This window comes from Emydura macquarii, unplaced genomic scaffold (genome assembly GCF_026122565.2).
Source record: "Emydura macquarii macquarii isolate MOO-44397 ecotype Brisbane River unplaced genomic scaffold, CSIRO-AGI_Emac_v2 contig_2865, whole genome shotgun sequence".
NCBI lineage: Eukaryota > Metazoa > Chordata > Testudines > Chelidae > Emydura > Emydura macquarii.
This window is the reverse complement of record NW_027133002.1, coordinates 466,188-490,167: the sequence shown is the minus strand read 5'-3', so window position 1 is coordinate 490,167 and position 23,980 is coordinate 466,188. Positions and strand designations below refer to the sequence as shown.

Here is a 23,980-nt window from a genome sequence, read left to right as displayed (position 1 = left end):
AAAGCAGCAAAGAAACGGTTCATTCCCCACCCGAGGGCGTGCTGTATTCAGGGGCGCATCACTGGCGGGGAGGCTCTGGCGGATAGAGGAGGGGGATAGGGGCTGGGGCTGGGACTCTAAGCCTGGCTTTGGCAGGGAATTGGTCTGGGATGCTCCAGAAGCCGCCTAGGGCAAAATGAATCCCAGCGGGTGTCTCTGGGATTGTGCTGAGGACATGGGGAGACGCACCCTGGAACCATAGAATGGTAGGTCTGGGAGGGACCTTGCGAGGTCATCTAGTCCAGCCCCCTGCATTCATGGCAGGACTAAGTAATACACAGACCATCCCTGACAGGTGTTTGTCCAACCTGCTCATAAACATCTCCCATGATGGAGATTCCACAACCTCCTTAGGCAATTTATTCCAGCGATTAGCCACCCTGACAGGTAGGAAGTTTTACCTAATGTCCAACCTAAACCTCCCTCGCTGCAGTTTAAGCCCATTGCTCCTTGTCCTGTCCTCAGAGGTTACTGAGAACAACTTTTCTCCCTCCTCCTTGTAACAACCTTTTATGTATGTAAGCCAGGTCTGAGTGTCTGAGTGGCAGTCTCCCTGCTCAGCTGCTGAAAGGGGGGCACTTTATTTGCATGGGCTTTGTATCTGCATGAGTACAATGAAGTATTTAGCATAACTTACCTAGGTGCTGAGCATAATGGGAAATGGTTAGCAGGGCTGGTCTTGGGCTACAAACCACTTTTGTGTTAATGCTGGGGTAATGAAATGTGTCCTTCAATTGTATGAACAGATGTCAGCAAAACTGTGCTTAGTTTGTTATGATAGAATCTGCACCCTAAACTACACAGCGGTCAGTGGGAAACAGGCTTGGTCACTGCCAGCGGGCAGGGACTCAGCGAAGCCGGAAGACGGTAGGAGACAGCAGCAGAGGAGGCCTGGTCAAGCCTGTGTCGGACAGGAGTGGCATAGGGGGTGAAGCCACACCCAAGAGGTGGACATTGCAACCGTGCCGGTCAGTACAGGGGGAAGAAGGAAGGGAGAGGCGAAGAACATGCCCTGTACTCTGGGATGGGTTTGGCTCATTGAGTTCATGAACTCTGGTTGCACTGTTTCCCAAACCAGTGCTGTGTTACCTCTCTTTTGCTATTAAAAGGTTTCTTTCTACACTCAGACTCTGTGCTTGTGAGAGGGGAAGTATTGCCCTTTGGGGAGCGCCCAGAGGATAGTGTGTAATTTCCCAGGTGACTGGGTGGGGGGCTCCAGCCAGTTTAGTGTTGTATCCTTGAGATGGACCCCTAGATATAGAACCCGGCCCTTGATGCTGCAGACTCGGTCTGGCAGAAGGGTTACACGGGGATAAATTGGAGAATCCAGAGAAAAGCAACAAAAAATGATCTAAGGTTTAGAAAACCTGCCCTATGAGGAGAGATTAAAAACTGGGCCTGGTTAACCCTGAGAAAAGACGAGGGAGGGGGGATCTGATAAGAGTCGTCATGTGTCTGAAGGGCTGTTATCCGGAGGGCAGTAATCAGTTGGTCTCCACGTCACTGAAGGCAGGACAAGAATGAATGGGCTCAATCTGCAGCAAGGGGGATTTAGGTCAGATATGGGGAAAAACTTTCCAACTCGGGGGTAGCTGAGCACTGGAACAGGCTTCCAAAGGGGCCTGTGGAATCCCCGTCCCAGGAGGTTTTTAGCACAAGTTGGACAAACACCTGCCAGGCTGCTCTAGGTTTGCTTGGTCCTGCATCAGCGAGAGGCTGGACCAGGGGACCTCTCGAGTTCCCTTCATCCTCCCCTGTCTGTGGTTCTAGGACTGCCGCGTGCGTGGCCTTAAGGAGAGAACAGAGAGCTCACATGGGCAGGCTCCAGACCTTACCTGCGGGATTCCCAGCAAGATGTACAGACAGACGTGTGTCCAGGGGAGCAGTGCAGGTCTCAGCATTGTTCCAACTTCCCGTGCGGCTGTAAGAGAATCCATCAGGGACGTCAGTGGAGGGTTCGGGAAAAGCACACTGCAAATCCAGATCGCTCTGTTGTTCCGGTCAGTGACTGGGATTTCCCAGGCAGGAGTAGCTATTTCTCGCATTGCAGCTCAGCCGTAATGGAGGTGGATTTGGCCCTGGAATACAGTCTGCAATGCAGGGTGTGGGGCGTAGCTGTGGGGAAATCCTTCCTTCACTTCCCAGCGATCCCATTTCCCTAAAGGATTCTGGATGGTGGGAATACGACAGCTAGTGCCGTGCCTGGCTGCTTCGTTCTGCCCCATGGCCAAGGGCGTGATCAGTGACGCAGACATCAAACACCAGCGCTGAGCCTAGGCCAAGGGTCGCAGCCACACGGCCATCTCAGAGACACAGACACACAGACCTCTGTCACCTGGCTGGGCAGGGACCCACACCCCAGCCACATGGAGACAAACTGCAAACAGACCAACATCCAGCTCCCCATGTCCCTTTACACTGCAGCTACGCCCTCCAGCACTCCCCTCTTCACGCCTGTGTTCACCTGCTGAGCGGATCCCTTGTTTAGTGGGTCTGGTTGGGAGCTGGGTCCTTTGGGGGCAGAGTTTCTGGCCACGGAAAGGGAGCCGGGCATTGGAATTTGGAGAGTGGGTCCTGGAGGAGAGCCAGTGACATGGGGATAAGGGGTTCTGTTGGAATAGTTTAGTTAGTTTTCACATTTTTGCAACATAACCAGACATGGTACCATTTTTGCTATAACATTCTTATAACTATATTTCAATATTTAAGCAAGGTGCAAACACATTTATAAAAACCCAAAGAGGAGCCTGATATTTTGTTAATTTTACCTTTGCATTACTGTTGAGGTTTCCGCTTCCATTTTTTCCTTTGCGTAATAAAAATATTGTGATTAATAAAAAAGTATTTTTGTTTGCAATTGCGTTATTTGTTAAGGCAAAAATATATGTACATATGTTTATAAATGAGGCCCTTTTGAGTTTGCAAAAAAAACAAAATAAGTGATATTATGATGGTTACCTGCTCTTGTGAAACCTGAATTTATCCCCCCCCCCCCCGTGTCTGTTGCTTTTGTCTGCATGCCAAATGGATTGCAGGAATGCCCTTGCTTGCTGTGGTTAACTGTTTTGGGGCAACTCCACGTGTTAATGCATTAGTTTTAGGTGTTACATTGCTTATTCTTAGGGGTTTTTTTCTTTGAAATTCTTTGTTACCTATTCCCCTGCAATCAAGCCACAGCTCCAGTCTCCTAATGTGCTCTGTGAACTGTTCCGTTTTTCCTCTTATCTGATTCACCAATCCAATGAAAGTATTGTTTGCTGCTTCTCCCTCCTGTGTACTCACTTCCCCCACTCTGACCGGCACCAGTTTAGGTCTCGGTTTAAGTTTTACCGGAACCTGGCTCTTATCATACAGTGATTCTTGCAACATGGTGGCCCCTGTTTGGTTTGTCAGTTTTGCTAGGGCCACCTTTTTCCATTTCTGTCCCCATTCGTCAGGCACAGGGGAACTACCTGAAGCCTGCTGTAGATCGCAAATACTTACAACAGGGGACGGCACTTCTCTTTTTTGTGGCTTTTGTACAACTGTTTTAGTCTGTTCCTGTGCGTGCTGCACCGTACAGTGTCTCTGGACTGCTTGCTGCCCTGCTCGGAGAGCGAGAGCTTCCAGGGCTCTGTTGCTTTTCTTAATTCTTTTAACTCTTTCTTTGTTTCTGTTAGTTGCCCCGTCTGTTTTGGGGCGTGTTGTCTACATTTTTCACTCTTATTATTTTTCCAGGCTACCATCTCTGCCCTAGCTTTACAGGTTCCCGTCCATATTTCTTCCCCACTCTCTTTTTTAAATTCACATGGACCCCCTTTGCTGGCAGCCAAACCTTATTAAACTCTGTGGGGATTTGCAGGGAAGGGAAAAGGGGGTTATCCAGCTCGTGGTTTTCTGCCATGTTAAATGGCGATTCCTATAGAGGACAGCTTGGTTACTTACCAGATCGCTGGTCGGGGTCGCCAGTGTTGTCGGTTGTTGGCTGCGTGTGTGTGCTCCCATGTGTATACTATCCCAGCGCCGCACACGTAACCGAGACACCACTCCACAATCGAATGATTCGACCAGACCACAGATCCTTTCAGCAATGAAGGCACCCGGCCAGGTGTTTTGTGGGCAAACATGGTCCTAGTAGCCCACAGACTCTCCAGGACCACTAGCACACGTGTGCTTGTTACAATGGTACCGGCTCAGCAAACGGCGGGACTTTCCGTTTCCCCCTTGGCCAGCCAAAGCTGCTTCCTCTGAGACCCTCTTTTATAGACTGATACAAACAAGCTGCGTACTGCCCCTCTGATGTGTGTAGTGACCACCTCCCGATGTGGCAGGGTGCCGCCTTTTGACGTGGTAGGATACCACCGTTATCTTCTACCGGATGGTTCCCTCAAAACATCTCTAGTCATCATATTGGCAGGCCGTTTCTACCCATTACAGTGTTGTGTGGAGAGGGCAGAGAGCCTCGTTATCTATGGGGATGTTCTGGCACCTTTCTGGAAAGTGCCTGTGCCTAGCACGCCTTTGGAATGTGTGTTTGTTGCACCAGCTCTGTTCTCGTCCGTTACTGTGAGTCTGCCAAAATTCAGGCTCTCACTTTCTACTACAATCTCTTTATAACCAACCCCCCAGGATTCATACGCTGCAGACAGATTTCCCAAATCGTCACACAGGATTTACCTGACTGTAGTGTTCGGCTGAACACTAAACACCGCCATCTGCAGCCCCTCACTGGAACTGTGCAAAGAGCTTTCCAGATGTCTGTTCCAGATGCTATTTCCTTTGCAATGGAGGGGCTCAAGTTAAACAAAATGTGTCATAAGGGCTGCAGATCCCAGTCACGCTAACGCTTTTGATGATGAGTCCATAGGGGCACAAGTCTCCCCTGTGCCGTCAGCATGAGACCTATCACCGTATAAATACCACTTTAGTGAAGCAAAATCTGTATTGTATCACTTCTGTATTGCGGCAGCGTCTAGAGACCAGGCAGGCCAGGCCCCGGGAGGTGATGGGCTGTACAGAGTGCGTGGCAGCTCCTGCCCCAAGGAACTCCCCAGGCTAAGAGACCTCATGCTGGCCCCCTGCACAGGAGGGAATCCCACCCTCGATGACTAAGAAACTAGCAATGTCTGCCAACGTTCATGATTAGTAAAGAGAGCCTGGAAAACCGGCATTGCAGGGGTGGGTGTTTCCCCTCGGCCGCCACCTCCACAGCCCACAGAAGTTACGTGTCGGGGGCTGCGGGAAGACCAGACCCAACAGATATACCAGGATCACACTGGTTATGTAAGACGACCATAAGGCTGCTCACAGCTACAGGGGCCGAGTTCCGCCCTGACCCCCAGCCCCTCCGAGCCCACTGAGGTCAGCGGGTCTACGTGAGCATGGAATCCGGCCCTCGGAGAAGAGCAGAGTCCTTCCAAAAGCTAGGATTGCACCCGGGGGTGCTAAAGCAGCACAGGATTAGGGTCAAACACCCAGGAGCCAGTGGCATTCGGAAGAGTCGAACGGGGCCAGGACCCTTCTACATGGCTGGATGAGTCCATCAGAGACAAGAGATCTGGGCCTGAAATTCCATGCTACAGGCCGGGCGGCCAGGCTGTCAGTACAGACCACAGCTGGAGGCAGCCATCTTCTTGCTCCCCACCCTCGCCCGGTTGCAGTGAGACCCCCACCTTCCACCGCCACAGGCTGCCAAATGCCCGGCTTGAGTGCTGCCAGGTGGGGCTGGGCATCTTGGCCAGCGGGTGCAGGTTCGAGGTGCTGCTGGAGCCCAGGGAACTGCAGCCCCTCGCTCCCTGATCCTTGGCCCAGGCCAGCGCGGCTGCAAGCAGGGTCTGAGTGAGCTCGCCCCACCGCAGGAACAGACTCCGGGAGCCGAGCGCATTTGCATAGCCACGCCTCCTGGGCATAGCTGAGCAACTGCCAGCGTGATCCATTTTGGCTGGGATTGGGGTACAACCCGCTGTAGTGCAGGGGTAATGAACTAGTGCTAGCCCTGATGTCTGAGCAAAGGGCAGCAGAACTGTGCCTAGCCAGCCCTGAATGAGGGGTCACCCTAAACTGAATGTCACCTGCGAAGCAGAGGGTAATGGCACCACTCTCAGATGAAAACCAGGGGCAGTGAGTTCCACTTTCTAGTGGGTGTAATGTTTTTAGGTATGGCTTGTTTCTCTTTCCCACGGTTTGATGAGCGTGCTGCTTAGACTTGCTTTAGATGTTTCACTTCTGTTTGGGGGTTGTTATTGCTGCTGTGGTAAATAAGCAGGTCTAGGGTGTGAACTTTAGATGTGGTGTGGGGACTGTCTTGCAGTGAAAGATAAGGGAGAGGCTGCAGCCGCTGTGACGTCTTTCCCCCCCCCCCCGTCCTGTGAAATCATTAAGAGCTGAAATTGCTAAACAGGGGGACCTCAGAACGCAGCAAGCAACAGCAGAAGCGTGACTCAACTGGCCTTTGGAGGTAGGAGATGAATCCGCCCCAGGTTCTGGGACTCCGTGGGCTTTGGATGGCCATCTGAGTGGGGGGCAGCGGAGGGAAAGAGGAAAGACATCTTAAAGGGGCATTTCTCCACTGGATTTTCACACCGCCAGGTGGGAAACTGAGGCAAAGGACCCCCCCCTCCCAATGCACTCTGGGGGTGGGGGTGTACTTATGGTCTGCATGCTTCTGACTCTTTGTTGCGGTGGTTTCCCAGATTAACGCTGAGTCCCTCTGCCTTTTAATCACAGGTTTCTTTTGTTACACGGACTCGGCGCTCGTGAGTGGGGAAGTCTGGCCTCTTTAGAGGCACCCAGGGGTGGTGGTTAGTTTTCCTGGCCTGCAGCCTGTTCTCTTTTGTATTGTGGAGAGGAAGCCCTAGCTCGTGAACCTGGCCTCTCTTGCTGCCAACACCCCCCAGCAGAGGGGTTACACTTGCCGGCTATTTCTTCTTGTTGCCCCTGGTTATTTCTGGAGCGAAGAAAAACTAGTCAGAGGCAGTTTTTGGCTGGCTGAGATAAGTGATAAGGTCACGGCTTAGAACCAGAATCACTTCACTTTGTAAACAGGCGTGTGCAGGGTGAAGGCATCTCCAGCTGGAGTCTATTCGTGGGAACTGAAGGCAGGTCAGCTGGTCCCCTGGCAGAATATGGGCACATGAGACCTGTAAGTACCACACTGCGAAGCTAGCTGTGCTCTGCTTCCTGGGACCTGGGGTCAAATATATGGACATAACGAAGATAAATGGGGCTCCTGGTCTCTGTGTATTGTTGTCACTTGGTGTCTGCTGTTTCCCGCAGGGAGGTAAAGGGCTCAGAAAACTCAAAATTTTGTTTTTCCTGAACAGTTTTTCCTTCGGAGCAGCCCTGGTGAGAGCAGAGCGTCAGCTGCAACGTAAGACGTGTGGCTCGGGATCCAGCCTGCCAGGAACAGTCGTCTGTTTGGGGAAAGCAGGTACAGCACCCCCTGTTCCTCTGCCCCGCCTTGCTTTCCTTGCAAACATTGTTCTGAAGCTGTCTCCCAGGAAACCCTTGGAAGCTGCTTTCCTCCTGTGATCTTTGGCACTGTTACAACTGCCACCTGTCCTCGTCCATTCGGGGGGGGGATGTGGCTGGCGGCGGGTTGCTGGGACACCGTCTTAAATCTAATCCCTGGGACACCGTCTTAAATCTAAAATGTGCGTCGAGTCCCCGGAGTCGAGTGCTTCCCGTTCTGCATGATTAATGTACATTGCAGGGAAACCCCACTACAATCTGCCCTCTCCTGCACAATCCTAGGCCGAGAGGCTGCCAGTTGAAAAATCCTCATGAAAAAAAAAGTCCTCTGCAGGACGTGCTGCTGTTGTGTCTGTCCCACAAGTCCTAGCCAGTTCTCTGTTCAAACTGCAGCTTCGTTCGCTTATTTTTAGCCACGTCCTCTGGACTGTGACCAACACCTGACTTGCCTGGTTGGTTCCTGTGAAAGGAAACTAAAAATACACCAGATAGTCAACAACTTGTCTCTAGAGTCGCACTTCCCCTGCTGCAGGGACTCGGGCCCCAGACACCTCGCTGTTTCTCATGGGATGGTCGAACTGCCTGAGCTGTGGTGAGACCAACGTGAGGAGGTTCGTGGTGATGGGTGAGCGGGGTGCTGGCAGCGTCGGTTTCATGGGGTCAGTTGCACCCACGGAAATCATGGACCTGAGGGGGCCAAAGCCAGGCAAACGTCCAGGTCTCCCAGCCGGTGTGGAAGAGGAGGTCCCAGGGGCAGGGGAGGGTGGAGAAGGGTGTGGAGAGCAGGTCTCTGCTCCATCGTGATGGAGGGGCTCCCACCCCAAACCTGGGCAGCACTACGCCCTGTGCGCCAGGTCCCAACGCCCAGAGTGGGGAGGCAGGCCCAGCCCTGAGGGAAAGAGCTGACACGGCAGGGTGAGTGTGGGGCAGGCTGGCTTCCCCCACACCACCTCCCCTCCACGCCAGGCCAGCGTTAGGGTGTGATGGCCGCTGAGCGGTGGAAGGTCGATGCCCCCTCGGCAGTTCAGCTCAGTGCACCCCTTGACTCTGCAGGCTCCCCCCTCCGACGCGTGGTGCGGACGTCTGCCCGGTTTCCACTGATCTGCCCATTGGGTTTGCCTTCAGCCTCACAGGTGAGCTGGGAAATGAAGATGATGAGGTCTGCGGTTCTCTCCTTGGCTTCGCTTTGGGCTCTGGCCTTGCTGGAAACACCGCAGGTAACCGAACTCCTCCCGCTCCGCCGCCCCCTCTTTCCCATCACCTCGCTCGGTCTTGGAGAGTCAGGGACAGCGACATCCCGGAGACTCACAGCCAATGGGAGGAGAGGAGAGGGCCCGTCTGTACAGGGCCCCCCTGCCACTGGGGGTGTCTGCTCACTGAGTGAGAATTAGAGCTGTCTTCAGAGGGAGGGAATATTCTGTGAGCTGGGCGGAGTCTGGAGTGAGAGGAAAATTTTGCTGTAACTCAACTGCCCCTTATGCAGCTGCCGGGCACGTCAGTCCCAGAACACTCATGAGCGCACCCGGGACCGGGAAGTCACCCTAACTACCAGCATGCTTTGCTCCAGATGCCAAAGCAAGAGAAATATCCGTATCCCCATGTCACCCAGGGGAAACTGAGGCAGCGAGCGGGGGATGTGACTTCTCTCACCGGTCAGCCCTGAATTGCCCTGAAGAGTTCTATGGCTGTCTAGTTCGATCCCAACGTCACTGAAGAACCGTTCCCAGCACTGGGTAAAATCTCAGGAGGGAGCATTGTGCGGCAGGAGGGGCGAGGGGCAAGCTACCAGTCAGACCTGGCTGCCCCCGACCCACCCCCAAATGACCCACCCCCAAACAACCTGTTTCTTCTCCCGCCAGGTGAGATGCCAGCCCTCCGTGCAGCTGGGAATGGCCCCCGACTCTTTTGATGACCAGTATGCCAGCTGCACTGAAGAAATGGAAACAGACTTTGCACCTCGCCTGCTGGAGAAGGAAAACTCCAGACACCCGCTGCTGGGCGCTATGTGGGGAAACCTCTCAGCTGTCTGGGAGACTAGGAAGAAAGGGCTCTCTCTGCCCACGGGCTTTAGGGATGAACACGGCATAGCCATCCTGGTCTACACTGATTCCTCTAAGCCACTTTACAAGCAGTTAAACAAGGCAATGAGAGAGGCTGGGGCCTCACGAGATAATTACATGAGCAATTTCCACTTCAAAGCTCTGCATTATTATCTGACGCGAGCCCTGCAGCTCTTACGGGCAGACTGCAGCCAGATGTCCAAAACCAAGCTGTTTCGAGGCGTTGGATCCCTCCGCTTCGAGCCCAGCGGGTCAGGCATCTTCCGGTTCGGACAATTCACCTCTTCCTCGCTGGACCTGGCTTTAGCTCAGAGTTACGGCACGGCCACGTTCTTCACCCTGCACAGCTGCTTCGGCGTGCACATTGAGGCCTTCTCTGCCTTGCCGGCGGAAAGAGAAGTGCTGATCCCCGGGAGCGAAGTATTCAACGTGTCCAGCTTCGCCCGGGAGGGGAACCGCAGCGTCTTCATCCTGCACAGCACAAACCGGACCTGCAGCCATTACAACTGCGCCTACCTCGGGGGTGAGTGTGGGGCTGCGTTCGTACATCCCCCTCGGACCTGGGGGAACCCAATCTCAGAGGAAGCATCTAGACGGGAGACTCAAATGTGAACCGCATCTTAAGTGAAGCGAAGTCATTTCCTAAGGGTGAAACTCAGCCCTGTGCGTTGGGCCGGCACCAGGCCTACCGCACCACTTCAGTGCCACCCACGTCAGCCCGTTATTGCTATTCAGTGCCCATCTTTCAAGCCATGGGAAGTAAGTTGTGTCCTTGATCTTCTGCTGGCCCCTTTGCCCAGGGCGCTTCCCCCCAGGTAGGCAAAGGTTTGCAGACTTGGGCCCCCCAGTACGGAAGCTTGGAAATGTCATTTTTTTAACTTCCATTTAAATAGTTTTTAAAGATTCCCTAATACAAGCTTTGGGCGCCTTGATCGTCAGCATCACCCTGGCAGCCTTAAACAACCTTTGAGGCTGGAGCCCAGCCCAGCCACTCGGAATAACACCTTCCCTCCCCTTCATCCTTTGCCGGCTGGCCTGGTGCGTTTGAAAATCCAGCAAGGTGTTTATCTGCCTTTCTAGGCATCTAAATACCTTGTAAAATCTAGTCCTAAATGCACAGCTGGCTGCCCTGCGACTTTGAACCAATACAGACTAAAGTGCGATGCTGACATTTGTCCATTCCAGTCTTGGAAAATTCCGCCCCCCGCTCCCGGAACAGGCTGTAATTTGATGGACGTCTCTCTTTGTGTTTTAGGAGAGAAGTCCCAAGAATGCGTTTACAACACGGGTAAGAAAACTCTTTTCCACTCTGGTCCCTGGGAGCCCAGTGACGTAAGCCAGAGGCTTTTAGTCTGATACATTACCTGACGCATCGGACAGTGGGTCACAAATTGAATACGTGTCCGCAAATGTGAGGCAGCTGCAAAAAAAGCTGACGTCATCCTGGCATGTATAAACAGGCGTGTCGCATGTAAGACACAGGAGGTCGTTGTCCTCCTGAGGCCTCAGCCCGAGTTCTGTGCCCAGTTCTGCGTGCCACACTTTGTGGACGGTGTGGACAAACAGAGAGAGTCCAGCAGGGAGCAACAAAAATGATCAAAGGTTTAGAAAACCCGACCTGTGAGGCAAGGCTAAAAAAAACGGGGCATGTTTAGTCTTGAGAAAAGAAGACTGAGGCGGGACCTGATAAAAACCTTCAGATCTGTGAAGGGCTGTTCTACAGAGGATGGGACTCAGTGGTTCTCCATGTCCACTGAAGGTAGGACGAGAAGTGATGGGCTTAATCTGCAGCCAGGAAGATTTAGGTGAGGTGTTAGGAAAAGCTCTCTCACTCGGAGAGTAGCTGAGCTCTGGAATTGGCTTCCGAAGAGCGGTTGTGGAATCCCGGTCACTGGAGCTTTCTCAGAGCAGGTGGGACAAACCCCTGTCAGGGCTGGTCTAGGTTTCCTTGGCCCTGCCTCAGTGCAGGGGGCTAGACTTGATGACCTCTCAAGGTCCCTTCCAGCCCGACCTTTCGATGATTTCTTCATACTCGATAAGGTTGGTAGCACCTAGATAAATGGGCGGCCTGGTTTTTAGAGGTGCTGATCATCCGTAGGTTTACCACTCGGTGTGGATGTCGGTGCTAAACGTTCTCCTTGCCTACAAACGGTTACTCACTGCATCAGCTCACCTGTTTTCTTTCCTTAATTACAGGAAGAAGTATCCAGGTGTCCAGCAACATGGGTCCTGTGTTGTTCGGTGCAATTGTCCTGATCAACGTCGCCACACCAAAGCTCTTCGCCAATTGCAAACTCATCTCCATTATGTAAAATAATTTTTTTTTTAAAAATTAGCTTAAAAAACTAAATGCTGGTGGGGTCATTTACTGGACGTTGTGTACTCCTTGGAAACGGTGGGCTGCTATTAGCAGGTCAGGCTTCCGTACCAGGTTCGGACTGGCCCCAGAGCTTCCATTGCAGCAATACGCGAGACCCTTTAACACACTGCCGGAGGGGAGGGGAGAGGCGCTAATAGCACGTAGCGCCACATTAGTGGTTAAACTAGTGGCCATACCGGATACGGGTGGTTGAACAGTAGAATACAGCGTAGCGATCCATTGCATGACCCCCTTTACATTTTACATTCCTGCCACTTACAAGGAATTTTATAAAATGCACACCTCTTACACTATTTTTAAAGTTCCGTTGGTATCAGTCTGTTAAGTGTCTCTGAATTGTACTGGGTTTTTTAATCACACGACCCGCACACGTCTCAGCTGGGTCATCGGGAGGTCCATTTGTTGCAATGACTGGCTTTTGAGTCCTTTTGCTTTTGCCAGCTGAAGAAGGAGCCAGGAATGCGTAGCGCTCTGTGGGTGAAATTCTTCCCTGTCCCAGAAACCACCCAGGTCCCTGCATCAGACCTACGTGTATTGTCTCCCAAAATTATTACTTCTAAAAATTGGGGCAAATCTACAGCATAAACCCTCAAGAAAATCTCTACCACTCAGCAGTGCTGTGAATGTGTACACAAGCCCCTCAAAGATGAGATGCACAACACCCCCAGCTGGATAAATCCATGCTGAGATGGGACAGGTCGTAAGGAAAACAGACTCAGATAGAGAACAAAACCTCCAGCTGGTCCCCCCAGCAATGTGAGGACCTCTGTGAGGTCTGCTGGGATTTTGGAATTTCTAAATATAATCAATAATGATTTCTTCACACAAAAAGTCCTGAACCCAGCACAGAGTAACTCAATACTGGCTCTCATTCTGACAAAGAAGAGGTCATTGCTGAGTTGAAAAGTGGCAGTTGTCTAGGTACCACTGATCATGATTGGATTGTATTTATCTTGTGCAAACAGAATATGGCACTTATGAGTCAGATGTACATTTTTAACTTTAAAAGGGCCAGTTTTCCAAAGTTTCATTCCGTTTTTGGCATAATTGACTGAGAACATAAAGTTAAAGTGCGAAATGTTGATGAAAACTGGGTATTGTGCAAGGATATTATTAAAGGTTTTTAAGGCCTGGCTTGACAAAGCCCTGGCTGGGATGATTTAGTTGAGGTTGGACTAGATGACCTCCTGAGATCCCTTCTAACCCTAATCTTCTATGATATCCTACAGGATGCCCCAAAAACCATAATTACACACACATGAAAAAAGTTATGCTGGGCAAGAAGCCATCCTGGTTTAAAGGAGATATGGAAAAGGCAATAAACAAACTATATAAATATATATATAAAAGGATAAAAAAATGGGGAAACAAATGATAAGTTTAAAAAAATGTAGGTGACTGATAACAGAAGCTAAAGAAATCAATGAACTATCAATGGCCAAGAGAGTTAAAAATAATAATAAGGCGTTTCTTAAATGTATTAGGAACAAAAGGAAGCTGAGGACAGGTAGATGCAGATGGTAAAATGAGGTAGAAAAGGCAGAAATGTTCAGCCGGTATTTCTGATCTGTGTTTGGCATAAAGCAGGCAGACGCATCCACCCCAGATGAGGTTGTGGATGGAATGGAATATGTGCCATCTGTCACCAAAGAGGATGTGTGGTAGCATTTGCTCATATTAAATATTTTCAGATCAACAGGCCTGGAAAATGTACACGCAAGGCTCATAACGGAGCTGGCGGAGGAGCGCTATGACCCCTAACGTTCATTTTTACTAAATCTTGGCAAACGGGAAATTCCAAAGGCTCGGAGGACGGCCGATGTGGCTCCAATATTTTAAAAGGGAATTACAGGCCAGTTAGCCTGACGTCAATCCCAGATGTTGTTGAAGTCCTGTTGGTCCCAGGATATGAGAGAGAGACGGTGAGTGAGGGAATATCTTTTATTGGACCAACGTCTGCTGGTGAAAGAGACGTGCTTTCGAGTCACACGGAGCTCTTCTTCAGGGCTGGGAAAGGTTGTGGAGTTTCCATTTCAGACAGCGACATGCGAGATCTTCCATTGGCGTTTGCAGTGGTGTTGTAGCCATGCTGGTCCCAGGATCTGAGAGAGATAAGGGGAGTGAGGGAATATCTTTTCTCAGTTCCAGATACAAGAGTGATCAGTTAATCTGGAACACCGTCAACAAAGAATTAGAAGTTAGCTATCCAATCCTTGCCAATCAGCATAGTAGTTAGATCTCGTCAAACAAACTGTGGCCTTTTATTGTTGTTATCATTATTAAATGGGATTACAGGTCTGGCTGTTAAAGGTAACTGAGTTTTTATAGTATATTTGGAATTCGTCAAGGCATTTGACCCAATGCCACATGACGTTTTGATATGAAGACTTGCATTATATGGAATTAACAGGGCACATGTTAGATGGATTAAAAACTGGTTTGGAAAAGTGACAACTAAGGGGAAATATACTAGAGGTCTATAAAATCACGACTGGTGGGAAGAAAGTGAATAAAGAAGTGTTATTTATCCCTTTATGTAACACAAAAACCAGGTGTCACCTCATAAAATTAATAGGCAGCAGGTTTAAAACAAATGAAAGGAAGTACTTCTTCATACAACCCACTGTCAACCTGTGGAACTCATTGATGGGGGATATTGTGAAGGCCAAAATTATAACTGACCATTTACTAGCAGTGAGAATCATTGAACACTGGGAAAAGCTCACCAGGGGAGGCGGGGGACCCATCATTGCTTGGAGTCCTTAAGATGAGAAACAAAAACTTTCTACAAGACATGCTCTAATCCAGCTTCCGGGAGAAATTCTACCATCAGTGCATGTGGAGAGCTGGGCATGGTGGCACCTTCTGGCCCTGGAATCTGGGCATCCCCCCATTCATCCCCTTCCTTCCTGGCCCGTGAGGAGAACTGGATGGCCAGAATTGCCCTCAACGTGCCCATAACACTTGAAGGCCTGCACTAAGACAATGAATGATGATGGCTTGTATCTTGTATAATCAAATCTCATGCTTCAAGGGCTTCCGCCAACCACCTGCAAGGTCAGGAAGGAATTCCATCTCCCTCCCGTCCCCTCCCCAATGCACAATTGGCCAGATGTGTTGTGGGTGAGATGTGTTTCACTTTCCTCTGAAGCTTCAGGGATTGGCCGCAGCAGGAGAAGGGACACAGGACGGGGCGGACCAGTGCCCGGGGGAGTGGTACAGAGAATCCTCTTTCTTAGATGCCGGGCTGATGGGTCTGGCTCACGTGCTCAGAGACTAACTGGTCACAGACTAGAGGTAGAGAAGGAATTTTCCACCAGGTCAGCGTGGCAGGGATCTTGGGGAGGTTTTGCCTCCCTCTGCAGCCTGGGGCGCGGGTCGCCAGCTGGGATCATCTGGGTCACTCTCACCCCAACAGTTCCCTGCCATGGCAAGGACCTAGGGCACTGGTGGCCCCTGGGTCCCTCCTGCTCTTCACCTGTGGACACAACCATTTAGTCTCCTGGGGACTAAAACGCATTAGTCCAATCCATACTGGGGTCACTGAGCAAGGGTCTCTGGCCTGTGCTAGGCAGCAGGGGCTCATGATCCCTTCTGGCCAGGGACTCTCTGACACCATGAAATGCCTCGCTCCGCCGCAGCCTCCAGGGTTGATCAGGGGCACATCCCGCAATGTTTCTGCGCTGCCATTGCCCAGCTGGACAATGGGCAGAAAGCTTCCTCCGGCTGGTTCGCTCATGAACGCGGTGGGCCAGGGACCATCGCTTGCTCTGTACAGTAGACACAGCTTCTAGCACAACAGGGCCCAGATCTCAGCTGTGGGCCTCCGAGCAGTGCTGTAAGACACACAATATGTGAGGTGCCTGGCATATAGGATCCCTGTTAGCGTTACCACCAAGCCACGAGACATCGCTGGTTCCAAAAGAAGCCAGCTGGGGGGTGAAGCGGGGTCACCTGCTTGGTGTTAATGCCACTGGCTTCCCTCCCCAGCAAAAGGCAGGGCTGCCTCCCCTAATCTCAGGGGGTGACTGGGGCTGGTCTCATCTCCTGACTAAAACAGGCAGCTGCAGCTTCTTAAATCCATCAGAGCCCACCCTGTTTGTGCACCGGCATGCCTGGCAGCCCAGTTAGAGGGGCAAGACGTTAGCAAACGGCATTCCTGGCGCCCATGCGAAGCCGGGATATAAATAGCCGTGCAGAAGGGGGGTGGAACGGCTCCCAACCTGGGCGAAGGCAGCTGGAGATCACCATAAAAAGAAAAACCAGCTGCCTCTCAGCTGTCATGTCCACAGCGCCCCAGAGCTCAGAGCAGCCGCCACGCCACGGGAGTCGGGGGAAGCGGACACGCCCCAGGCATTCCCCACCCACCTCTGGGGCAAGGAGAACCAGGTAAAAGTTCTCACTTCTTCCGACTCAGCCGGACAGACGGGAAACCTTGTCAATTTCGGCCCCCAGCAGAGGGCTGGAGTGGACTTTTTAAGGGCCGGGGAGGAAGGGTATGAAGTCAGGGCTCTAATTTTATGACTCCACTTGTGCAGGAAACTGGTCTGAGTGGTTCCTGGGCCAGTTAAGCCAGAAATCAACCTGGAGATAGTTCTGAACACTCTGCTGGCTGTTACGGACCAGGTGCCAGGTGTTATTTAGTGTCGCAGGGGCGTGTGACAGAAGGAGGGCTTTAATCTCTGCCGAGAGGGCCTCAGAATGCCATGCGGACGCCTCTTTCTCTTTCAGCAAGTGGGATCTTTGTATTCCCGCTTGTTGACTATCTGTCTACCAAGCAACTATTGCTGTTGTACAGAGCCCGCACACGCTGCCGCCCCAGAAGGTACAATCACGAAATAGCTGAGCAAACGCGTTTGTCTTTTATGAAGGTGTTTGATGCAGACGCATCTTGATTTTTATCAGAGTCTTAAGGCCACCCAGGCACACTTGCAAACCTGGAGTTTTCTAAGCGAAGGGGACGTACAATAACCCAGGGCCAGTCTACACTAAAGAATTACGGCGACGTACAGCCACCCCAGGAATTAACTTGCTTTGGCACGTCCCCACCATGCTCCCTGTGTCGGCAACACGTGTACTCACCAGGAGCCCTCGCACTGCTTTAACTGGCAGCATGGGGCATCGCGGAACAGCTTCTGCGAGGCGCCAGCAGTTGGTGTAAGCAACACGGTGCCTGCACTGACCCTGCATTGACCTCACTACACCAGCCCGAGGGCTCTGCCTCCCGCAGAGGTGGCGTTATGAAGTTGGTGTGGTGGGCGAAATACATCAGTGGCAGCTACATTTTAGTGTAGACACTCACAGAGTCAGGGCGAATAAGCTGCCTTAAGTTGACCTAACTCCAGAACAGGGCTTAGTGTGGAACGTGCTCTGGAGACACACACACAGGCATATGTGTGTGTATCTATAGATATAGATATAGATATACATACCTGCTATCTGATTTCTATTCCTTACATCTGACGAAGTGGGTTACAGCCCACGAAAACTTATGCCTGCACAAATTAAATGTGTTAGTCTTTAAAGTGCTACAGGACTTTCGTTGTTTTTACACACAGGCATGGAAGTTTTCCTGCATGCAGCGTGATTGTCCAGGATATTAGAGAGACGAGGTGGGGGAGGGAGTATCTTTTATTGGATCAACTTCTGTGGATGAGAGAGCTACGTTTTTACACCAATCTGTAACCACTAACCCTCTCTCCTTGCCTGTGACTGCAGGCGTGTTGACGGGCCTCTCTACCTTGACTGGCCCCTTACAGAACCTGCTAATGCCTGATGCTAAACAATCTGGTCCACCACATTGCATTTGCTGGGAGCCCCTTTCCCAGCCCTGAAGAATAGCTCTGCGTGGCTCAAAAGCTTGTCTCTCTCCCCACCAGAATTTGGTTCAATAAAAGATGTTCCCAGCCCCCGCATCATCCACGGCTGCCCTGCTGAGGCGAAGCCCCGTTTACACGAGCATTCCTGCCATTGCTAGCAGGACATAACGGCTACAAATTACACCCCTGGAAACCCATTCAGAACCCCCAGTTTGCACAGGTGAGGCTGGGTTTCTGGCAGCCCTTCTCCATGGATAACTCAGGGTCAGGAGCAGGTTTGCATCCGCTGTGGGAGCTGGCTGCTGGGTTGATCCCAACCCCCAATAAATCCTGGCTCTCCAGGTTCTGGGCATCTGCCTTTCAGAATCACCTGCACAAATAAAAGGGAGCAGGGTTCTGCAGCGATTTTGGTGCCAGCCTGATAGCCCGAGCAGGCGGTAGCCATGCAAAACTCTCCGCATCAACCCCATCGCCGTGTCTCGGTCCTGAGCGGGAGAGAGGGAGCTCTGAGGGCTGAGAAAAGAGCCGTGCTTGGCCTCTCTGCTCAGACACAGCTCGGGAGGTGTTTGAGGGGGTCACCTGGAGACCCTCAGCACAGACACGCCCCTCAATCAGCTGCTCAGCTGTTGATCCAGCTCCACGGACCGCCTTCCTCCGGGGGAGCGTCTCGCTGCTCCCACGCCTGGACGGGCCTGGCTACCCAGGCTTCAACACTGACTGGAGAACCTCTCAACAGTCCAGGCCCTGGTTTGGGGGGCTGATCCAGGCCCAGCCACGCCTGCGTATTTCTGATGTCTCACGGGACCCCAGCGAACGATGCGGTGCCTCCTCTGTGCTCTAAATTTGTCGCTCTTGATTGATTTGCGTGACTGGAGACAGAGAGCGAGGAAAAGAACCGACTGTTCCGGGCCCAAAGTCAGCCCTGGCCCCAGACTATGGGCCTTAGGGATGTCTGTAAACTACAGATGATAATACTTACATTCTCCTGGCCGTGTCTAGACTGGAAACTCTCCAGGGCAAACTTGCTCTCGCTGTGTACATATGTTCAGCACCTAGCACATGGAAGCTGTGGTCCTGCATGCGGCCTCACGGTGAAAAACTATAGGTTGCTCTTGCCTCCCTGTAAGAAAGGGCCAGAAATCTGTAGTCTATTGGGGGGGAACAATGGGCTTCACAGGGGCGCACCCACCTTCTGTCTCCCCAGCCCACTCCCATGTGTTTTGCGGCTCCTCCCCCCTCTCTTACACAGCCTGGAGCTCATTATGAATAAGTCACTTACTGATCCCACCGTGGTCTGTACTTGCTGTGGACTGAGTGTATTTATTTTTTTCCAGATGTGGATGGCGAAGATGGGGCGTCTCACACTAGCTTTTGCCCTGCTGCTGTTGGGGATCTTCGCGGCAGGCCCTCAGGTACTCCCTGGGCAGCTCTGCTGAAAACAAGCAGCAGTTAAACAATCAGCAATGTTGTCATTAGGGTTCAGAGTTAACACTCCACTGAGATGAACAGGGGGTAGGGCTCTTGGTTCGGGTTGTCTGAGCCCAGCCGCTACTGGCTGGCGCTGTGTCAGCCAAACCGGTGGGAATCATGGCTTGGAGAAGGCTCTGTTGGCTTCCCCGCATGGCTTTATCCCCAGGTTAATTAACCCCGCTTTGCAGCAGATTTAGCTAATGCGCGGGCCGAAATGGGCCCAGCCGTAGCAGTTCTGCTCCCACCAGCGTGAACACGGGGTCCACTGAGGCAGTAGGACGTTTATGTGACGGTCCCTTGTGACACACAGGGCAGAAGGCGGGACAGCGGCCAGCTCTTCGTGGACAAACAGCCTGAGCCGGTCAGCCTATCTCCACGGACTTCCATGGCTGAGTCGCACCGGCTGAGGATCTGACCCTATGTTCTAGCTAACTCAGGGGCTCCTCAGGCCTCCATTTACCACAGTGCTTGAGCACCTCTTAGTCTGTAACATATTTATCCTTGTGCACCCCTGGTATCCCCATTGTACAGATGGGGACTTGAGACCCAGGCAGACTAAGGGACTTGACCAAGATCTCACAGGGAGTCCGTGGCAGAGCAGGCAGCATCCCAGGCTAAGCCTGCTCCACCATCTCCCCTCACTGTGTTCTCCCGCTGCCCTCAGGTCCAGTGTTTCCCCCTCCACAAGCGAGACCTCTTTCCCGTCAGAGAGGCGCCGCTGGACCTGGCCCTCGGCTCTTTCGACGACCAGTACAAGGACTGCGCCAGCCTGATGGAGGCGGAGCTGGGTGCCCTGAACGACACAGAGTTCGCCAGCAACAGGAACTACGCCGAGGCCTGGCAGGAGGCGGCCGCCGTGTGGAAAGAGAGGAAGGACCAGGGCCACGTGCCGCCGGGCTTCAAGCCCGAGTTCGCCGTCGCCCTCTTGGCCTACACCAGTCAGGGCTCCCTCCAGAAGCAGCCCCTTCACCAGGCGTTCAACACGGCCGTGCGGGAGGCAGGCCGCAGCCGGGACTATTACCTCAACCATTTCAACTTCAAGACCTTGCACTTCCTCCTGACCAGAGCCCTGCAGGTCCTGAAGGCCTCCGAGCCCACCAAGTGCCACCAGGTGTATCGCGGCATCCGGGGCATCCGCTTCCAAGCCGAAAGCCGCAAGCCCGTCCGGTTTGGCCACTTCACGTCCACGTCGCTGAAGAACGAGAGCGCCCTGCAGTTCGGGCAGGACACCTTCTTCTCCATAAAGACCTGCTCCGGGGTCAACATCAAGAACTTCTCCTTCTTCCCCGGCGAGGAGGAAGTGCTGATCCCCCCCTTCGAGAGGTTCCAGGTCACCAACTTCACCAGGGCTCAGGACAGAACCTTCATCCAGCTCCGCTCCCAGGACGGCGCCAGCAACTACAACTGCGAGTACGTGAAAGGTAAGGTCCACCCACCGGGGATGGTCGCCCCCCACCCTCTGTGCTCTCTCGCGGATCCTGCTCTGAGCTTCCCAGCGGATCGGAGGGCATTAAGAACCGGGGGGATGGCTTGACCCAATTCTATGTCCCGAATTCATCAGAGCGGCTCAGAGCTGGGGTTTCGACTGGGACCGTGGCGCTCTCTGAAGCGGAGGCAGAGACCACCACCGAGGTGAGCCTTCTTCTCCCGGAGGCACGGCTACCTGCGACAGCTCCAGTTCTGTGGTTGTGGCTGGGCCTGGGATGAAACCGATGTCGTTTTGCTTCCCCACTCGTTGGTCAGGAGCATCCCATTCCAGCGACCAGTTGTTGGGAGGGGTGAGGACAGCTGCCGCTGAGATAAGGTGGCTATGGGTGGTTAGTCTTTGGGCCCAGGATTGTGTCTGAGCCGTACCCTGTGCAACGGGGCCCTAGTCATTTAGGCATTTAGGTTCTGCTGCAGTACAAATAACAGCGGGCGCGGTGGACAAGGAATTCACAGACCCCCAATTGCCTTGGGCCCGTACCTGCTGCGGAGCTCCAGGAGAACGGTGTACTTATGGCCCGGTTCACAGAGAGCAGAGCAAGGGACGGAAATGCCTTCTCCCACCGGGAGACCCAGGCTGTAGAGGCCGTGCAACTGAGCCAAGAAGGCCAGGGCCAGGGCAACCCGGGTAAAGCCATGGGAGAATCCAAGCCAAACAGCTCCTTCCGGGGGAAGGCGTCCTGCTGCCAGCCTGCAGCCGACCGGCCCCTTTCCTTCCCACCCACCACTGGTTCAACCCCCATCCGAGTTCTTCTGGGATCATCCTGATGTCAGCGCACTGGCCTCATATCCATAACACCATGCCTGTCCCAGGACAAGCACCTGGCCTTACGTAGAGAAGGAGGTGAAAGTGACATACTGGGTGGGGTTTTTTGTTTGGTTTTTTTAACTGTCGTTGGTTTCTTTGGCAGAGAAAAGATGCAAGAACCGGCGATGCGTCTTCAGCTCCGGTAAGAGCATTAATGACAATCTGATTCTTCCAGGAGGCAGCACAGAGCTGACATCTCCCCCCACCCGCCTCACCATTGTAATTTTTTTTATTCTCTTTCTTGGCACCTGTAGCAACGAGCCGTTTCTCTTCCGACATACAGCGCCTGTACCTCCTCGGTGGAGTCCTTGTGGTGGCCAATGCCTTGGGAGCGCCTGGTTTCCTTTGACATCCTAATCAGCATGCTTTCTCTCTCCCTGAGCTGTTATTAAAACCCTGTAAAAGTTGCTTCGAGGAAAAGGACATGAAGAAAAAAGAAACCCTGGAGCCCATCTGCTGGTGCCTCAGAAGAGCCATACAAGAATGAAACTTTAAAGGAACAGAGTTAATTTGGGTTGAGTTTTGCCTGCTTGGAAGCGACAGTGGGTGAAATCACCCTGTGCAGAGATCAGCACCTGGCATAGACTCCGGATAAAGCCCCTCAGACTTGGCAGGCTTTGGATTAGACCACAACACTTTATTTTCTATAGTGCACCCATCACCATAACACCGGTGGAGTTCCCCCTGGTTTACAAACAGGGCAATTGTCATTGGGCTTATACATGCTTTTGCTTCACGTACTTCAGCCACCTTTTTCTTTAGTTGCTTAGATCTTTGCCATTTTAAAACAACTTCCAGGCTTACGTGATCGAGTACAGAGGGAGATATATAATGCGGGGATGGGCAAGTGACACTGGCATAAAAAGTCTGATGTCTATTTTTAGAACAGGACAACCAGTTTCTTTTTCACACCTGTTAAGTTCATATAAAGGCCTGTACCCAACCGTCCTTCCAACTTCAAAAACCCAAAACAAACAATCCCCGCCAGCCCTTCTTATGCAACACCAATTTTGGCAAGATTCAGCCCATAAGAAGTATGTCGTAACGGGTTAAAATCATTGTGTGTGTGTATGCCCTGAGTCCATGATGAGAAAGAGACATAGAAAAATGTATTGAAGATTATTAATTGTGCTTCAAGGTTTTGTGACCATCTGTTTCTATAATTGTTCCTAGTTATTTTTGTAGTAGATAAAGGGAAGTCGTTAATCTTGTGTAATAGATAAGGAGGTAGAAATTGTAAGCCACCTGGGGAGGAAGACTCGGGGGCAGCAAAACCGTGACCGAAAAGTGACCAGTTGAACCCATAATGGGGGGAACTTGCGAGCACGGCAGTTCCCAGGCCCAAATTTGGAAGTTTGCAGTCACTGCAACTTTTATTTGTTGTTACACCTGGTCAAGAATAAACTTCTGACCTAGGGATTCCTCAAGGAGGGACCGACAAAGTGATGTAGAAAATGCCCGTAATTGGTTTGGCGGACGTATAGGCTGGAGTGGGGATAAAAGGGTTGTCAGACAAAGCAAAAATTAGAGAATCTTGTCGTGAGGACCACCGAGCCTCCCCAAGGGTACACCAGAATCGTGCCTGCAAGAGGGTCTGATCAGTCGTCCTGCCTCTCTCCAGCCCGTTGTAACTGGGTTGATAACCCGTTGGGACTTGTCCTGCGGATGATAACCTGGGTGTGAATACGATAGAGGTTCCACCTAGATAAAAAAGAGAGCTCTAAATAAAAAGACCAGGTCATAAAATATTTGTTGTTTTGCTGCAGCTGAGTTCATCTCTGTATGTGGTGAGTAGTGAATGTGAATGTAAAATTAGTAATAATTCTACTTGTATCCCAGGAGTGATTGTGATTGTAGCTGTAATTGTTTTTGTTAGTTGTTTTTTTAGCTTTATTTGTGTTTTAAAAATTTGTAAAAGAATAAGGGAGAATGATTTGTGGTAAAGTAAATCATTTAAGTTGCTAGGTGTAGTATTAGTAAGTTGATAAATAAAGACTATTAAATGGTTAAGAATCTGAGTAAGCCTGTCAAATTTTTCTGGGAAGTTTGCTATGTTTTCTAAGTTAACATTTCCAAGCCTTACACTCTGTCTTAAAAGGGGATATATACCAATCGCCTTAGTGCCTTAAAGCACCCTTCAAACTGCTCCCATGATTTAGGAGGCCGTTTGTCTCTGGTAATCTTGATAACCTTATCAAAACACGGCACTTAGGCACATCAAAGTAGTGCTCGGAAAGTTACGAGTGAGTGAGAACAGAAACTGTAACGATAAGTAGGTTTGGTACAATTTGATTTGTTAAAAATAATTTCAATGCATAGTATCACTGTCCATTTTTAAGCGTTTTTGTTAGGCTTTTTAATCGATTTAAATTTTACACAGTTGTGCAAAATTATGGGGGGGATCAGGCAATGTGGGGGGGTCAGACGATAATGATTTAATAACAGTAAACATTGAGATTCAGAAAGTTAA

The 23,980-nt window shown here is 51.5% G+C and overlaps 2 protein-coding genes across 8 annotated transcripts; both read left to right on the top strand.

Annotated features, from left to right (window-relative positions):
* The first annotated feature begins 6,144 nt into the window (after window positions 1-6,144).
* Window positions 6,145-14,209, top strand: ART5 (ADP-ribosyltransferase 5). Of its 7 annotated transcripts, none has more exons than XM_067568276.1 (9): window positions 6,145-6,475; window positions 7,063-7,159; window positions 7,341-7,447; window positions 8,021-8,099; window positions 8,542-8,705; window positions 9,348-10,071; window positions 10,804-10,836; window positions 11,745-11,856; window positions 13,620-14,209. In XM_067568276.1, the coding sequence occupies exons 5-9, from the start codon at window positions 8,634-8,636 to the stop codon at window positions 13,687-13,689; spliced, it is 1,011 nt and encodes a 336-aa protein (XP_067424377.1). In that variant the 5' UTR covers window positions 6,145-6,475; window positions 7,063-7,159; window positions 7,341-7,447; window positions 8,021-8,099; window positions 8,542-8,633; the 3' UTR covers window positions 13,690-14,209. The 7 variants fall into 7 exon arrangements, with proteins under 7 accessions (XP_067424377.1, XP_067424376.1, XP_067424380.1 ...); XM_067568275.1 differs by having other exon boundaries at window positions 7,902-8,099; window positions 8,614-8,705; XM_067568279.1 differs by having other exon boundaries at window positions 7,902-8,099; window positions 13,628-14,209.
* Window positions 14,210-19,083: 4,874 nt separating this feature from the next.
* Window positions 19,084-23,395, top strand: ART1 (ADP-ribosyltransferase 1). Its single transcript, XM_067568282.1, has 4 exons — window positions 19,084-19,159; window positions 19,882-20,638; window positions 21,614-21,652; window positions 21,765-23,395. Exons 1-4 carry the CDS (start codon window positions 19,088-19,090, stop codon window positions 21,857-21,859), a joined length of 963 nt encoding a protein of 320 aa, XP_067424383.1. The 5' UTR covers window positions 19,084-19,087; the 3' UTR covers window positions 21,860-23,395.
* Window positions 23,396-23,980: the final 585 nt, after the last annotated feature.

What these genes read in the sequence shown, in the direction of transcription:
- ART5 (XM_067568278.1), top strand. Translation starts at nt 8,634, where the DNA reads ATGAAGATGATGAGGTCTGCGGTTCTCTCCTTGGCTTCGCTTTGGGCT. An exon ending in CCTTGCTGGAAACACCGCAG is followed by an intron (nt 8,706 to 9,347) that starts GTAACCGAACTC and finishes TTCTCCCGCCAG; the next exon opens with GTGAGATGCCAGCCCTCCGT. An exon ending in AGAATGCGTTTACAACACGG is followed by an intron (nt 10,837 to 11,744) that starts GTAAGAAAACTC and finishes CCTTAATTACAG; the next exon opens with GAAGAAGTATCCAGGTGTCC.
- ART1 (XM_067568282.1), top strand. Translation starts at nt 19,088, where the DNA reads ATGGCGAAGATGGGGCGTCTCACACTAGCTTTTGCCCTGCTGCTGTTG. An exon ending in TCTTCGCGGCAGGCCCTCAG is followed by an intron (nt 19,160 to 19,881) that starts GTACTCCCTGGG and finishes CGCTGCCCTCAG; the next exon opens with GTCCAGTGTTTCCCCCTCCA. An exon ending in CAACTGCGAGTACGTGAAAG is followed by an intron (nt 20,639 to 21,613) that starts GTAAGGTCCACC and finishes TTTCTTTGGCAG; the next exon opens with AGAAAAGATGCAAGAACCGG.